Source organism: Mustela nivalis (assembly GCF_964662115.1).
Source record: "Mustela nivalis genome assembly, chromosome: 8".
In the NCBI taxonomy this organism is placed as follows: Eukaryota; Metazoa; Chordata; class Mammalia; order Carnivora; family Mustelidae; genus Mustela; species Mustela nivalis.
Genome location: NC_139027.1, coordinates 122,471,475 through 122,488,292, shown reverse-complemented (window position 1 = coordinate 122,488,292; position 16,818 = coordinate 122,471,475). Strand labels below are relative to the sequence as shown.

The window sequence follows — 16,818 nt, the reverse complement described above, 5'->3', positions numbered from 1 at the left end:
GAGACAGGCGTTTATCCTCCTTGGCTGTGACCTGAAGTACACCGAGGAGCCCCTGTGATTGCCAAGGGCAATAAGGTCTTGCTTTGCGACTGCAGGCATGCCACAGCTCTGGAACAGGACTGCCGGAGTTTCAACCTGGGTCCATCACTTCCTTGCAATATGAATGGGGGCACGTCACTTAACTGCTCTGTGCCTCAGTTTCCCCATCTATAAATTAAGGGCTAACTGTAGACCAAATTTCCTAAGGTTGCTGTCGAGATTAAATAAGATCATTCCTATCCCATGCTGGGAACAGTGTCAGGAGACTAAGTACCAGGTGACCTATCCCTATTCTTAGAGAGGGCTCTGTGGGGTGAGGGCAAGGATTTGTAAGTACTGGTTAAGATGCTTCCAAGCCCTGAGAGCTGAGGCCAGCTGGTCAGAGCTGTTGGTATGCATATCACTGAGGACATACTGTGGGCAGGGAACTCGTTGGGATTTTGTATGTTAACACATCACATCCTTACCACAAGCCTGTGGACATTAGGGGAGGAAGAGGGCACTGGCCCCCTGGGGGCTCCCCAAAGACCTTCCCGAATAATGTGTTTGAGAAGAACTATGACATGAACGTGGGAGGCACATAAGCCTGCCACAGCTAGCATCAGGAGAGGAGGGGCCAATCTTCATCCCGCCCCTTGGACAGGTTCCTTGTCTACTCCTGGCCACAATGAGGGGGTGAGCTTGGAGCCCCTTTCAGCCTCTCTTTCTGGTCTCGGGAGCTGGGGCTTGGGAAGGAGGAGAGGGTCTCTTCTCGGGCAGGGTGTGTGTGCACAGGAAGGGGCACCCGTAGGGCAAACAGACAGCGTACCATGAGCAGCTTTACCCCCACCAAGTTTTGTAAAATGGAAAAGTCTCTGTGTTCATGCCAACACTCCAACATCCTTAAAGGAGAAACATTAGGGGATCTGGGATCTGGGACCTGGAGGCCAATACCACCAGCCCCCAGCTGCCAATGTGTCCAAAGAGAACAGTCTCTCTAGCTAGAAGATTCCCAGGGTCCACTTTCCTTTACTCTGGGATTGTTTCTTGCCCTATCCACGAGACCTAGCCCATTCTTTTCCATTTTTTAAAAGAGGAAACTGAGGCACAGAAAAGTGAAGTGAAAGGGTCAGTGAGGGAGAGGTCAGGGCAGAGTGTGAGCCTCGACTCCATGCTCACCGGTGGTGCCTTCCCTGGTGCGGGCTCTGCTGGTTCCTGCCAGGGCCAGGGGCTGGGACCACTCAGATGCCAGGTCTCAGACCCAGCCCTGGGCTCTGGAATTGGGGTACGAGAGAAGGGCAAACATACTGACCTGCTGCTCATGGCCAAACAACTGGGGGATCAGGGAGGCCTGTCCAAAAATCTGCAGGAAAGAGAGGGGAGGGTTATGGGGAGACCAAGGCTGGGGGCTGGGGTAGGGTATTCAGACTTGGCTACAAGAGGCTGGCTGGCTGGCCTAACATCTTCCCCAGACTGGCTGAGGCCTAGTCTGCCAGGTGGTCTCACTTAGCTTCCTCCACAGATGGGAGACTTACCCCTTCTGGAGCTGGGTGCTACTGAGGATTTATACTCTGCTCTTTCTACATCTTTCTTTTGTTCTGGCCCCTGGGGGATGCCCAGTCTACTGCCTCTCACCCAGGCAGGCAGTCCCCCCAACTCCTGGATCTACAGATTAGACCCAGAGCCCAAAGCCTTCTCTTCCCTGGTCAGGGCCCACATAGTCCACGGCCTGGTGGGAGGGAGGCTGCTTCTGGCAGGAGTCAAGGCCTCGGAGACCCAGTCAGAGCTGGGATATCTCTGATTCTAGGACCACATATGTGGCTCAGGTCACTCAAGCTTCTGGAGGTGAGGGTTTGAGGGCTCAGAGGACCCTGGCCTAGGAGAGAGCTGGGCTGGGCAGGGGATAATAGCATAGACCTGCTGGGGTCCCCAGCCTGGCTGATTCCATGGGCCTTTATGTACAGCCAAAGAACAAAAGTGTTCCAGATGCCGGGGCCAGGCAGAGGTGAAGATGGGGTGTGTGAGAGAAAGACAGAGAGAAACATGGCTGTGGTACTGACTAGAAGGAGTCAGAAAAAAATGTGAATGAGGGGAAAGAAAAACAGAGACAGATACAAAGACAGAAGACTGAGAAACAAAAGAACACGGTAGGATAGGAGACACAGGGAGGGAAGCCATCCATTCAGAAGGCTCCCATGTGCCCTGTGCTACGTGCTGAGGACCAGGACAGTACAGGGAACCACACGGCAAGCTCCCCACCTGCAGGGAGCACCCAGTCTTAAGAGTGAGACAGACATCAATTAAATAAGCAGCTATAACTCCTGACAGTAATGGTGCTGTCAAGTAAATTAAGCAGGGTAAGGGAACAGTGTCCTGGGGGCTCCTTTCAACAAGTGACAGGGCAGGTCCCCCTGAGGTGACATTTGAATCAAGACCAGAAACACAGAAAAATCAGCTGAGCAAAGATCTGAGAGAGGGGTGCTCCTGAGAGAAGAAACAGTAAGGTGTGTGAGGTGTGCGAGGAGGCCAGTGTGGCTGCAGCAGGACAGGGGACAGAGCATCTGAGATCCCACATGAGAGAGAGGCAGGCCCACACGCCGCTGAGTAAGGAGTCTGGCCTTCACTGCGGGCAGGCGGGAGCTACAGAGGGTTTAGAGCAGGGACATGGTGTGATCTGCCTCACATCCTTCACAAGCTCCCTATGGCCATTGGGAACACAGAGCAGGTGGCAGGCCTGGAGCCCAGAAGCCTTGGTGGGGCCTGCATGAGGGCGGCAGGGACAGAGTCCCAGGCTGGGGTACTCTACTCCTCCCCAAGTCTGAAGTCAGTCTCCTTGGTCTGGGAATGACAGTGCTGAGGGGTCTGGGGACTCCAGGGGGGGATGCTATGGCCAGATGAGGACAGTGGAGTGGTGAGGGGAGGGGATCCCAAAGCTTTCCAGTTCTAAGCAGTGTATTAGCCCGGGCAGTGGGGCTACACACAGTGGGCCCTGGGGCCTGTCTCTGCCCAGAAAGGAGGCTCGGGCTGCACCTGGGGCCTCGCCTGCCCCACTCTTTTACTCCTAGCAGGTGTTGCCCTCTCTGGGCCTCATCTCCCCATCCACACCCTAGGGGGAGCCCTTGATACTTGGCTGGTCTTCCCTTTGCCAACCCCAAAGTACTGGGCACATGGCGGGGGCTGGAGTCCTGTTGTATGACTGACAGCCCTGGACCTCCGCCCAGCTCTGCCTCCTCCTTGCTGTGTGATCTCACCCAGCTGAGCCTCAGTTTCCTCATCTGTGAAATGGGGATATAAATAATCACACCCATCCCTGGACATGGCTGTGAGGGTTCAAGAACCTGGGAGTTAAGAGAAAGAAAAGTTCAGCACAGCGTGCTAATCGATGTTAGTGGCAGGGGTGCCTAAACCTTGGAAGTCCAACTTTCCTCTGAGCCTGCGGGACATGGAGGTCCAGAATGGAGAAGCAACTTTCCCAAGGTCATACAGCAACACAGCAATAAGAACCATAAAGTTAGCTACCCTTTGCTGAGAACACTACATTCCTATCTCAATTCCTCATAATGCTTTGAAATAGGAATTACCACCCTTCTGTGTAAATCAGGAAACTGAGGCTCAGGGAGGGAGTGACTTGTCCTGAGTTCATACTCTCGGTGACAAGACTGGGACTCAAGCTCAGGTCTCCAGTTCTCTATCTTCAAGGCTCCTGGGTCTATAGCAGTGGTGTGGCTCCTCCCTCAGGGCCCTCAGCTCAGGCCACCACATGCCAGGTTCCCTGACCACTCTCCAGCCACAGGACAGTCAGTGGGACAGACATATGTACACAGGCAGCTATGGGAACAAAGACCAAACAGAAGCACAGTGAAGACATCTGGGGACCACTCGCCAGGGGCTGGGCCTGGATGTCTGTCCTCCTGGGTGGGAGCTGGGCTCTTCCAAGCTCACTGTCCTGGCTAGCCGCCACCCTCACCTGGCTGATGCAGCTGGAGTCGTTGAGGCTGTCGCTGACAGGGTTGTAGTCCTCTTCCCAGCTGGGACACTTGGAGGGCAGCAGCATGTCCACGGAATCCAGGCGGTCCAGACTCCTGGGGAAGGTGGGGAGCAGACAGGGCTCAGCCCACCCATTGTTCAGCCCGAGAAACAGGCTCAGACCAGGAAAGAATGGCCAAGGTCATCGAGTGCAGAGGGAAAAATGGAAGTCACTGCCAGCCTGTGTAGTGTTGGGAGGGGTGAAGATGGGGTGGAGGGGTGGGTTAGGGGCACTGAGCAAGGGGAGAGCTCTCAGCTCTCTGACTTGACTCTGGAGGAGACTTGACTCTGGAGGAGGCGGGTCTTTTTCACCTGTCATCTCTACCGTAGCCACGAGGTGGCAGCACAAGCTCACTTTTAACCATTTCAACCCTTGCTTCCGAAGCCAGCCCGATTCTACAGCCCCCTCCCCCGACAGGTCTGGGGCAATTCCAATGGCTGGACAGGGGAGGGAGGTCAAGGCTCACAGCCTTGATCTCAGGCTGGAGCTGCCCAAAGTACATCAGTTTCAACACAATATCCGGGTAACTCCCACCAGGCCCCCAAAGACACCACTTCTCACGGCTCCTGCTCTTCAATTTTTCTCACACCTCCCTGACCCTGGGTTTCTCCCTCACTAGGCTGGCCAGTGAGGGAGCCTGTGAGAGTGGAGGAGACATTCCAGGAGCGCCCACCTGACGGTAGAGCAGGGAGGTCTCCAATGGGGCAGGTTAGCCTGTGGGCGGGGCTCCCAGCAGGCAGTGCAGTGAGTTTTAACCCCACTGCTCTGGGGTTAAAATCCAAGCACCCAACAGCCCAGGCCTTGCCATAGGTGGGCTTGGATTGGAATGGAGTTTCCTCAGTGGGTGACCTTGGGCAAGTCACGACCCCCTTGCCTATGTCTCAGTTTCCTCACCTACAAAGTGGCCTGCCTGCTTGGGGCCGTGATGAGGATTTGGAATCACACTGAAGTGCACTGGGCCAGGCACAGAGCCCAGAGTGCGGCAAGTGCTAACAGATGGCGCCCATTACTATAGTTACTATTATTATTTATTCCCTCTCATTCAAGGTTTGGGCCTGGGTCCCGCACTCCTCTCCCCTACCTCAGTGCACACTGGTCATTCATGGAAGTGCTTCCAGGACTAGAAGAGGTCTTAAAGATCATCCACCTTAGCCCCCGCACTTAAAGATGGGGAACTGAGGCTCAGAGAGGGGAAGATCTGGGACGGGCCAGTGATGTCCTGAATTCCCACCTGGAGGCCATTCCCCACCTTCTGTCCCCCTGTGCATCCCTTAAGCAATTCCCTGTCACAAGGAAACTCCCCTCCCTGCTCCTCCTTGCCTCTCCCTGCCTCAGTGCTCTGTCACCTTACCTGCTCTCTTTCCTCTGTCAAGGTCCTCCCAGACCCCCTCCTCCTAGATGTCTTGACTCTTGGCCCCCGTAGTTTAGGAACTAGGACTAAGCTTGTTTCCTTAACTCTTCTTTTTGTTTCTGACTTACTTTTGTTTCTTTTCCTCAAAGAACTTTGAACCCCTCCTACTAAGTTTTACTTGTTTTGTACTTGATGATGGGCTTTCTGTAACGTTTTTTTCCTCCTCTCATTCTTTTCTGTTCTGATCCCCACAGTGACTTCTGCATGTGAAAGCCTCACCTTTCTCTAACATTTTAATTGTTGCTCTCTGCGTGCATGCATCTCATTTGTTCATAATTTCATTAACTCTTTTAAGTCTTAAAGCAACGGGAAAGGGCTTGACGGTGAAATTCCAGGCAGGGTGAGGGAACAGGTGAAGGCTCTTCACCAGCTTTTGACTTCCGGATACACTCTCCTCCCCAGTCTCGGAGCTCACCACAGGGATCAATTACAGGCGCAAGGGCGGAGGGGGCTCTGGCCTTCCCCCCTGCAGTAAGTACCTTGTTGGTACAGGTGGTGGGATCACTAGGGGCAAGGTTCTCCTAATCGGAAGAAGAGGGTTCCCTGGCCCGGTTCCCCTGTGGGAATGGAACTCACGTGGTGATGTGCCTCCTGGGGACACAGCCAGCCACTCTAGAGAGACTCTCCTTATTGTTTGCCAAAGGAAGAGACTCACTGCTGGTCAGGGTTTAACTGTGGGGGGCTTATGGGATGGTTCACCAAATGGCGGGGCTCTCCAGAGTCAACTCGTCAAACGAAGGGCCAACCTAAGGACAAGGATCTCAGGGAGAAGGCTAAGCTAAGGCCGGGTTTACCTAGGGAGCCTAGATCACTGGGAGCCCGAGTTCACCTGGATCTGAGGCTGTGAGGCAGGATTCACCTTTGGGGCGGGGCTTTCCTAGGGGGCCACAGAGCAGGAAAGCGAGGTTCCCAGAGGTGGGACATACCTGTGAGGAGCTCACCTAGGGACTAGCCCGGCCAGTGAGCGGAGGAGCCTTTTCCGTAGAGCTCCCGTGCGGAGGGCTGGGAGGCCTCCAACCCGGCAGGTTAGCCTGTGGGCGGGGCTCCCAGCAGGCGGAACTTGGGAGACCTCCCAGGACCTGACTCGGACTCCCGAGCCGCAATCCCGGGAGGCGGAGCTCCGGGGGGGGCCGGGCTAGCCTGTGGGCGGGGCTCTAGGTAGCGGGGCTGCGCGCTCACCTGCGGGGGTTGCTCTGCTCTCCCAGCGACTGCTGCGTGGCCCTCAGGTAGCTCTGGCGCCGTGCTGCCGTCTTGGGTGAGGGCTTGGGGCTGCCGCCGGACTCGTCGCTGTCCTCGTCGCCCATGGCCTTGATGTAGCTGCCGCTGCGCATGCGCCTGCACGGGATGGGGCCCTCGGCGGCGGCGTCCGCCTCGCGCGGGGACAGCAGCGCGGTGCTCCACTCGCCGCCGCCGCCGGGCACCTGAGGATGGGCGGACAGACCTCAGCGAGCGTAGGGCGGGATCGGGGGGGGGGGCGCAGCGCACATCGCAGAGCGGTACTCGGGGCCCTGAAGCGCCCCCGCTCTCTGCCTCGGACAGTTTCAGCCTTCCGTGATGGGTACTGCTGTTGAAGCCACCCAGCAGCAGGGCAGAACCGGGGGCTGGGAAGGATACTTGAGTTCCAGAGCCGGCTCGGCCACGGCTTCACTGTGTGGTCTCAAGCAAATCCTCGCCTCTCTTAAGACCTCAGATTTCTGCACGGATCCCAGGGTGGGTGTGCCCCAGCAAAACCGCTCAGGCTGTAAGATCACAGTTGCTGTCCACTGCAGTTCCTTTTCTGAGCACCCACTGTGTTCCCATCACGTCACCCTGCTATCTTAGAGGACGGCTTATGATCCCACCACACAGATGAGAACATCAGACCAGACTGAGGCCCTCAGACCTGGCACCAAGATCCTGTCCTAGGATGGGGGTAGGGATAGGGAGGACTGGTCAGAGGACTCCAGCACAGTAGTAAAGGGGCAGGGTCCTTGGAGCCAATGGACATCCTGTATCCCTTACTAGTGGGTAAGCCCAGGCACAGAGGTGCGGAGGCCGGTGGGAAGGGGCTGCCACCCAGGTGGTGACCTGGAAAAAGGGCTGTTTTGCCATCTGACAGGTATACACAGTGGACATTCACCCCATGATGAAAGATCCCACACATCTTAGCACTTACTAGGTCTCTCAGCCCAAGCACAGAGTGAACACAACTTGCCAGGTGCACACATCTCAGAGAGCAAACGTACATTCCCCGCCCCCATCTCACCAAGGACACGCCCACAGCAGCCACTCATTACTGCGCGCCCCTGGACAAGTACACAACGTGAACCCAGAACATACTCGCACCACCCCCCACCGAACACAGCAGCCATCACCGCAATGCGGGAACACTGCAGCCTGTCCCCATCTCACCGCGTCTTTGCCTCGACACATACAGAGTGCACACCCCCGCTAGGTTCAACACCCTTCATCACCGAGGCCCGGGTGACACACATTTCTCAGTGGACACAGCATCACCATTCTTCACCACATACAAAATGCACACAGATGCCGTGTCCTTCTAGATGCCCATATTGCCAGTGACCAGTTCTCAGCTGAGGGATGGTCCCAGTCTGGGACTCCCACCCCAGAACCCCGTTACCCACCCCCCCAGCTAACTGCCCAGCTGGTCACTAGGGCCCACACATTCTACCTCCCAAACCATTTGCTAGTCCATCTTCCCTGGCTCCACCTGCCCCTTGGGAAGGTGCCCTTTGATATTCCTGCTTAAAACCTGTTGCTACCCCAGCACCCACCCCCCACCTCCCATGACCCAAGCAGAAAGCACAAACCCCAGGGCCCACAGAGACTCCCTTTCATGTGTTTCTGAAGCATTTTTCACATGATCAGACCAAACCACAGCATTCTGAGAGGGAGCCAGGTCACACAACACCCTCTCTGATGTTTCTAAACTAAGGAATTGGATTGAGAGCCACAAAAGCCTTAAATATATAAAATACTGCCTAGATTTCCATTTTCCTTCTATTGAAAAAAAATAGCTTTTCCCCCATAGTTTCACCATCTTTGGAATTTTTATATAGCATGACAAGAGCTTGGGGCTTTGTCAGCGTTTGATGTTCATCTGGTTCAAAATGCATCTAATGTGTTCCCAAAGGCTGGCCAGGCCTGTGCTGGCACACCCCCCGGGATGAAGGGCTCACTACCTACAGAAGCAGCCCCTTCCATCTTGGTGGGTACTGAAATCTGCTTCCTGTAACTTCCACCCACAGCTTGGGTTCTGCCCCAGGAGCCACACTCAGCTCTTAGCCCCTGGCTTTGCTCTCGAGGGCCCCAGGGAAATGCATAGCAACAGAGATGTCGCTGAGCCTTCTGCTGCTTTCCGGGAGTGTGGCTTTGCAAAGTGCATATTAAGCTCCTCAATAAACATTAACACTTGGGAGGAGAAAGTTAGTCCCCCAAGCTGGGTTAGTGCCTCCTACAGCCCTCCATGCTGATCTCCATCACACTCCACTCACACTGATGTGACTATCTATCTGTTCATGCATCTTTCTCTCCCAGTATCCTGATAATCAGGACTCTGTCTTATTTATTTCTAGCTTTGTTCACTTAAAATGTCCATCTGTTCTTCTAGCCCTCTCTCTTCTCACATTTCCTGAGCACTCTCTCTCTGCCAACCCTGTCCTGGGCCTTCGGGGCACACAGCTGCTTTTAATGTGGTCCCCGTCTTCAAGGAGCCCTTGGTCTGGTAGGGCTAGCAGGCAGGAGGCTGGCATGTAGAACACCATGCAATTGGTCCTCTGAGGATGGGGGAGGGCAGGGCTTCCAGATTTGTCCTCTAGAGGGCAGGTACACATTTTAGTACCTACTCTGGGCTGGGCTCCAAAGAAACCTAATCAGTGTCTGCCGAAAGCATGACCAGTGGAAGAAATCCCCTTATTAGCAGGTACCACCAGACACCCATTTCATAGGCGTTTACTCACAGGAGCCCAGAATGAGGCAACTTTCCAAGTAAATCTGTGGTCCAGCTAAGTCTCAGAACAGGGGCCCTCCCCAACATTCCTTACTCTACCCCTAACCATGGGAGGGACCCACCTGCAGGTAATGGTATGCTAGACCCTGGTGGCAGGATTTGGACTTTAGCAGGCTCTTATCCAAGGTGGCTGAGGTCTTCTGGCAGACTTCGTGGGCATGGCTGAGGGTCAGAGTGGACCAGGAGCCCCGCTTGACATAGTTGGTGTCAGTGCCCACCCCAAGGCTGGGGCAGGCAGCTGGAGGTGCGGGAGGGGGTGGTGGGGCAGTCAGCTCAGCGGTGTTGTTTTTGGCTGCTTTGAGCATGTGCCCGCTGATGGTGTTGTAGGCGTGCATGAAGTAACGTGGCTGGCTGCGTTCTGCCTGTCGGCCGAGCGTCATCAGCCCGGAGGCTGGGCCACTGCTGCGGAAGGCGCCACCCTCGCCGTCCAAGTTGTCATCAGAGCTCCACCAGCCCGAGATGTTGGAGCGGCTACGCCTTTTGGGTTCCCCAGCCTTGGCCCGTTCCTTGCTCTTGGCCCTCCGGCCCTTGCCGTCCTCCAGGCCACCTTTCTTGCTGCCATTGCCACCGACCTTGCCTGCTGTGCCCTCCAGTGAGGGCGCCTTGGTGAAGAAGAGCCGCTGGACCGAGTGGACCAGGTGGCGGATGCGGCCAGGACTCTCACCACGGGCCTTGGCCTCACCACGGGGGAACTGGAGCGTGCTAAAGCCATCGCGGTGGATGGGCAGTTGCTTCTCAAACTGGTCCAGGAGGTTGGCAGGCAGCCGGTTGATCTTGGTGGCCTGGGCATGGCTGGGGAAGGGGCTCTCCTCTGGCACCTCGAAGTGGGAGTTATAGTGGATGCGGGGGAAGGTGCTGCTTGGAGGTGGCAGTTGGTTGTTGAGGGGGAAGAGACCATCGCCAGGCAGAGTGTTCTGGCCAGGGAAGCGAGCCTCGCGGGCAAAGGCCTCTGTGGGCGACAACAGGTAGGGGTTGCGGTCAGGCCCTGCGAACAGGGGCTCGTGCGGTGGGTCCAGGCTGTCGGAGAGGTGGCGAGGGCGGCTGTCACCGAGGCCTTTCATGATCCCGGCCCTCAGGGCAGGGGCCGTTGCCCTAGCGGGGCGCCCGGGTTGCGTTTCCCAGGCAGCAGCTATCCTGGGGAGAGAAAACAGAGAGGAAATCAGCTGAATTTGGAGGGGACAGGGTGCCAGGAATGTCACCCAGACCCCTACAGATCTCACGATTGGAAGGGTTTCGGAGGACTCTTGGCCTATCTTTAACACTGCCGGGTGGAGGACAAGAAGACAAACACAGACCCACATACCGTGTGTGTCAATCCAAGTCACAGCTCAGGCTGGCAAACTGTTAAAAAAATATCCTACCTTGATGAACATGTCTTCATAATAACCTGGAAAGCCAAGTCTGAACTCAGATCAAATTCCACGATCGAATGTAGTGGGTGGGGGGGAGTGGCTCACCCTGTTTTCCTCCCATCTCTGACTTATCCTTTGCTACAAGGAGCCATGTACCCACATGCACCACAAGTTCACTCCATGTGCTTTCAGGCCTAGGGATGGCCCAGTCCCATGGGCAGTGCAGGCCACCCATGGGAAGATCCTACGCTGGCCCTGGAAGCAGGCCTGGGGCCATTTGGTTAGGGAATTCCACAGTCCCCGGTATCCAGAGTGTGGCTCTGGGTGAGCATGTCCTCTTGGCCTTGGAACACTCTTGCCTATGAGTGGTTCAGCACGGTTGAAAGAGGGCCAGAGAAGCCTTCTAAAGAGTAGGGCCTATCTCACCTGAGTCTGAGGGCAGTACTCTCCAACTCTCACTTTAGCAGAGGAATCCTACCTACATCAAATGCACACCCTCTATAAACATCTGCTTTGTCCCTCATCAGATGTCTACTAATGTGACTTCTGGGCTAGGCACCCGGGGCTGCAAACAGCAGAGAAGCCAATAAGCTCATTAGCTCATCATTTATGGCTGGAACAGATCAATGACAGTCAGCCTGAACAGTTCTCAGTGAGTTCTATAACTGGGGCTCGTTCTCAGGACTGGGTGGACAGGACAAGGCCCTGCGTCGGGGTGGCATTTAGGTGGAGCCATGACTCAGTTTCCCCATCTGTAAAATCAGACTATTGGACTGTATAGATCTTCCATCCAAGCCCATGCTGGAAAAAACAGTCTTAATACTTGGGCAAGTACCTTTCCTTTTTGTGCCTCAGTCCTCCCATCTGTACCACGAAGCAGAGGGGAGGTTAGCCAGGTTTCTAAGGCCTGTACGCACCACCAGCTCGACTCAGAGGAGTCCCGCGGCTTGCTATGGACTGTGTGCCTGGTGTGCTGAGGATCTGAAAGCCATCAGTGTGGCTGGAACAGAGCAAGTGGGAACAAGGGCAGTAGGGGTAGAGATCTTGGAGCGCTGACCAGGTCCGAATGCACAGGCTCTGGCAGAAGCCAAGCATGGTAGGCAGAATGATGGCTCCCAAAAGTTGCCCAGGTCCTAATCCCCCAAATCTCTGATTATGTTACTTGACATATTAAAAGGGTTTTTGCAGATATGATTAAGGATTTTGAGATGGGGAGATTATTCTGGATTATCTGGAGGGGTACAGATCTGGGGTCTTTTTAGGAGGGAGGCATGAAGATATGATAGAAGCGGAGGTCAGAGGGGGATGAGGGTCATGAGCCAGGGAATGTGGGCAGCTGTTAGAAGCCAGAAGAGGCAAGGAGTCAGAGTCTCCTCTAGGGCTTCCAGAAAGATTGCAGTCCTGAGACTCATTGTAGACTTATAACCTCTATAACTGTAAAATAATAAATCTGTGTTGTTTCAAGCCAGTAAGTTTTGGAAATCTGTCACAGCAGCCACAGGAAATTAATATACCAAATGGGTTCTGGTGTCTGAGACTCCTTCTCACCCCTCAGAGCAGCTCTTAAGGCAAATTCCAGATCCCACCTAACACTGCGTCAAAAACACTGGCCTCGGTGAAACTCCCATCATAGAGGTGGGGAAACTGAGGCCCTTAGAGGGCAACAACTGCCTCGGGATCACACAGTGGGTCCAGTGGCAGTGGCAGTGGGGGACCCCACAGCTCTTCCTAGTCCTCTGCAGCACTGCCTTGCAACTGTCATGGGAAGCTGGTCAGCCCCACAGCCTCAAGGATCTGAGGATTATTTCCTTGGACCTAGATGTTTCATGATCAACTATCCCTAAGCCTTCTTAAGCCCTGAGACTTCGGCAGGGTCCACCTGGCTCAAGTTCTCTGCCTCCCTGCCAGACACCCTCCCTGCCTCTAGGAGCCTGATGGACCCCATCCTGGAGGCCATAGTATTGTCACATCCATCCTTGGATCTTTGCTCCCACCAGCTGGCTCAGGAGAGCATTTATCTCCAAGCTGGAGAGGATGTCCACTGACTGACCTCTTTTTATTTTTATTTTTTTAAGATTTTATTTATTTATTTGACAGGCAGAGATCACAAGTAGGCAGAGAGGCAGGCAGAGAGTGAGAGGGGGAAGCAGGCTCACTGCTGAGCAGGGAGCCTGATGTGGGGCTCAATCCCAGGACCCTGGGATCATGACCTGAGCTGAAGGCAAAGGCCTCAACCCACTGAGCCACCCAGGAACCCCCTGACTGACCTCTTTAACTTCATTACCCCATACCCTCACAACAGCCACAAGAGGTGGGGGGCCATTATCTCCATTTTACAGATGGGGAAACCAAGGCTGGGAGGGATCCTTCTAGCCCAGGCGAAACAGGTAACTTCAATGCCAGCCACCCCATCAGGGTTCCAGAAAGTCAAGGATCCCTCTCCATTCCAGCTAGCAGTGGCTCCCTCTGGGCAAACCCCTTCTTGAAGACAATTTCAAGCAAAACCAGCCCCATATCCCTTCTTGGCTTCCGTACAGCCCCTCAGGGCCACAGTGATCCCCGGGCTCAGGGGCCAGCCTCCTTGTTTCTCTAGCTGGAGAACTGTATGTGCGGCCATATGTCCTCAATGCCCACTCAAGTAAGGCCAGATACTGAAAACTGAGGACATGATTTGCAAACACAGCCCTGCTGGCTCGTGGGCTTGGCAGGGGCCCGATGCCTCAGAAATGCTGGAGGTGGAGAGGGCTGGTCACCAGGAGCAGAAGACAGTGGCCGGGTGCTGGCCTTGAAGTGCACACCACACCCAGTTCTCTCAGCCCAAGGCCCAAGCTGGCTTCAATATCACATCACAGGTGCCTCTGATCCCCAGGAATTCAGGATTGCCCCAACAGGACCACCTGAGCCTGGGACCATGGCTGCCTCCCTAGGCCTCAGACTGTGTTTGTCAAACGGGGCCAAGAGAAAGGGAAGAGCGGGCAAGTGCTTAGTGAATTGTGAAATGCTGGCACACTCTCATCCCCTGGGGTACAAACCGTGGGCCACAACCTGGTGGTGGTCTTGACTGATGAGGCCCCGCACCTGGCTGGTGGGGGGAATTGGGTCCCTGTCTTGGAGGTGCCACCAGGGTTACAGGAGGGAGAGTGGGGGCTGCCACCATCAAGGAGTCCTCTAGAGACCCAGATGATTTAATGACCACAAATAAACTCTCAACTTCTTTCCTTCCTGTGACTGGGCCCTCATTATTTAAAAAAGTCCCTTTCTCTGACTTGTGGGGCCCGCGTGTCTGTCTTTCCACTCCACTTTAAACGATAATGCCTCCCAGGGCTCTGAGTGGGGCATATGGTGCCCCCAAATCAGCAAAATGCTTCAAGGTCACTCAGTGGGGCTCAAGCCAGGCACCTAGGCACCACCCTGAATTCTTCCCTCTTCTGACTTTCTGTGTCCTTCCCTGGCAACAATGCCCAGGGTGCCTGGAAAATGATCCACTCCCCTCCCCTCCAGTCTACATCCTGTAGTCTAGGTGGAGCCAGACCTATCCAAGAACCCTAGGAGTGGACACATGACCCAGGTCTGGCCAATCAGAGCCCTGCCTCCCCGAGCACTGATTGGCTCAGAGATGGGAACAGGATCCTCCCTAGCCAATGAGAGTTGGCCCTGGGAATGGCTGGACTCTTCGGGAAGAGGTGCCCTTCTCTCTGTTAGGGCTGGGTGCTTGGCGGAGCGTCAGCCTGGAGTCCTTTGTTGAGATCTTGGTAAGATCCCATAGGACAGTTGAGACTTTTTGCTTAAGTTTGAGTTGGGTTTCTGTGTCTTTCAACAGCAGCCTGATACGGGCCTCATGAACAGTTGGTCACTACAGCGACTATGGTCACTACAGTCACATACAGGTGACTATGAGTGCCCCTCTCCCCCACCCTGTATCTCCTGTGGCCTCATCACTGTGGTGCCCAAGACTAACTTGGGACTCTCAGCTTCTGCAGCCCTGTGGGAGGCAGCGGCAGGGGGGTGGTGGTGGTGGTGGTGGTGGTGGAGGGTGTTCTCTAGCTGCTGGAGCCAGCTCTGCTCACATGTGGCTGGCAGGAATTGCCAGAGACTTAACAACCCTACCCCCACCCCCAAACCAGCTGCAGCTCTCAACTGGTGTCTGTTGGGGAGCTGGTGTATAAATACCCCAGCTCCTCTACCTTTCAGGTGGGACAACTGAGGCATGGGCTCTACATGGACTCCTGAAGCTGCCCAGTGGGAATGAGTTCCAGTTTTCTGCAGTGGTCACTTGCCTGATAACACTCCCTTCCCTGACTTACCTCTCCCTTCCCACACTGTGCTGCCTCTTCCCAAATGAGGTACTTGCCCTTGAGTCTTGAATCTTTGTCTTGGGCCTAGACAAAGGCCCAAGGTCTGGGAAACCTCAGCTATGACAGTCATGGAATCACGGTGATTCTGCCTCAGTTGTGTCTCCTGGTGCCATTTCCTCTCCGGATCCTCTGCCTCTGTCCCTCCCACCACTCACCTGGACAGCTGAATAGCCTTCTCCCTGGTCCCTCAGTGTCCACTCGAAGACCCCTGCATGTTCCAAACTGCAGCTGGAGTGATTCTGCTAAAATACCAAAGCACTAGTGTTCTTCCTCTTCGGTGGTTCCTCTTGGCTCTTGGGACGAATGCCTGACTCCTGAGCCTGGCATTCAAGGTCATTGGAGAGCAATTCTCTGTAGACCTCTGACTGTCAGCTCCAACCACATAGCTTGCTGGAGATAAAGAGTGTCAGCCTGGGGGAAGGGACAGCATAAGGCCTCACAGCAAGGCCACTCCAGGTCCGTTAACCTGGGTCTCTTGACTCAACCCAGGGTACAGCCCACTGGCTCACCTGAAACAGAAGGTCTGCAAGGGAAGGGGCCAGGATTGCCAGCAGAGGAACAGGGCGTCAGGAGGGTGGGACAGCATGAGGCAGTACCTTAGCAGAGTGGAGGTCTGGAAGGCCCAGCATGGTCTAGTATTTGCCAGTTTCTCCAGCCTTGTCCCCCGTCCCTAGCTCCCCTTGCCAACAAAACTCATTACCTTGCTGGATTTCCTACATAGTCCTCAACACTTGTGGAAATTCACATATTCCTTGCTTGCTGGTTTATTGTTCATTGTCCCATGGGTTTGTCCTGTCCAATATGGTAGCTACCAGCCACATGGGCTATAGAACACCTAAAACGCAGCTAGTGTCATTGAGGAGCTGCCTTTTTAATTTTAATTAACTTAAATGTAAACATCACATGTGGCAAGTGGCTACCATATTGGATAGTATAGTTCTAGAACTTAAAATCCAACTCCAGGAAGAAGCCTCTTCCAGCTCCCCTTCCTAAAGCTGGGGTCCAAGATACTCTAACACCCTGTCCACATTTTGTAGTTGGAAACTTAATTCACTTATTTTCTGAGGCTTAATTTTCTAATATATGTTTCATTGGAAAAGCTATACATTTCCTCCTGAGTACCTATTTGGCATCATCTCATGGATTTTATTTCCCCACAGGGTTTTTTTCCTCCTCTTTTAAAAAAATTGAGGCGAAAAGCACGTAACACAGCATATAATTCAGTGACATTCAGTATAGTCACGATGCCGTGTAACCTCCATCTAGTTCCAAAACATTTTCTTAGCCCGGAAGAAAACCCAGTACCCAATGAGCAATCACTCCCTGTCCCTTCCTCCTTCTGGCTTCCAGCAACCACCCGTTTGCTTTGTCTCTGTGGATTTACCTATCTCCTATGTATTTGTGGTAAAATGTACATAACATAAAAATTTGCCGCTTCAGCCATTTTGAAGGGTACAGTTCATTGACATTCATCACCTTCACAACATTGTACAACTACCACCATTATCTATGTCCCGAACTCTTCATCATCACCCCAAACATAAACTCTATAAACATTATGGGGCGCCTGGGTGGCTCAGTCATTAGGCATCTGCCTTTGGCTCAGGTCATGATCCCAGGGTCCTGGGATCGAGCCCCATGTCTGG

At 54.3% G+C, this 16,818-nt stretch overlaps 1 protein-coding gene across 3 annotated transcripts in view; it reads right to left on the bottom strand.

Annotated features, from left to right (window-relative positions):
• The window catches only part of DLGAP4 (DLG associated protein 4), a gene marked incomplete at its 5' end in the record, with an annotated part of 196,418 nt that overhangs the window by 75,219 nt on the left and 104,381 nt on the right, over window positions 1-16,818 (bottom strand). For all 3 annotated transcript variants that reach the window (XM_082746234.1, XM_082746230.1, XM_082746233.1), the window contains 4 exons: window positions 1,331-1,381; window positions 3,986-4,100; window positions 6,636-6,877; window positions 9,528-10,599. In XM_082746234.1, coding sequence (XP_082602360.1) covers window positions 1,331-1,381; window positions 3,986-4,100; window positions 6,636-6,877; window positions 9,528-10,526 — 1,407 coding nt within the window. The remainder of the gene's footprint in view (window positions 1-1,330; window positions 1,382-3,985; window positions 4,101-6,635; window positions 6,878-9,527; window positions 10,600-16,818) is intronic.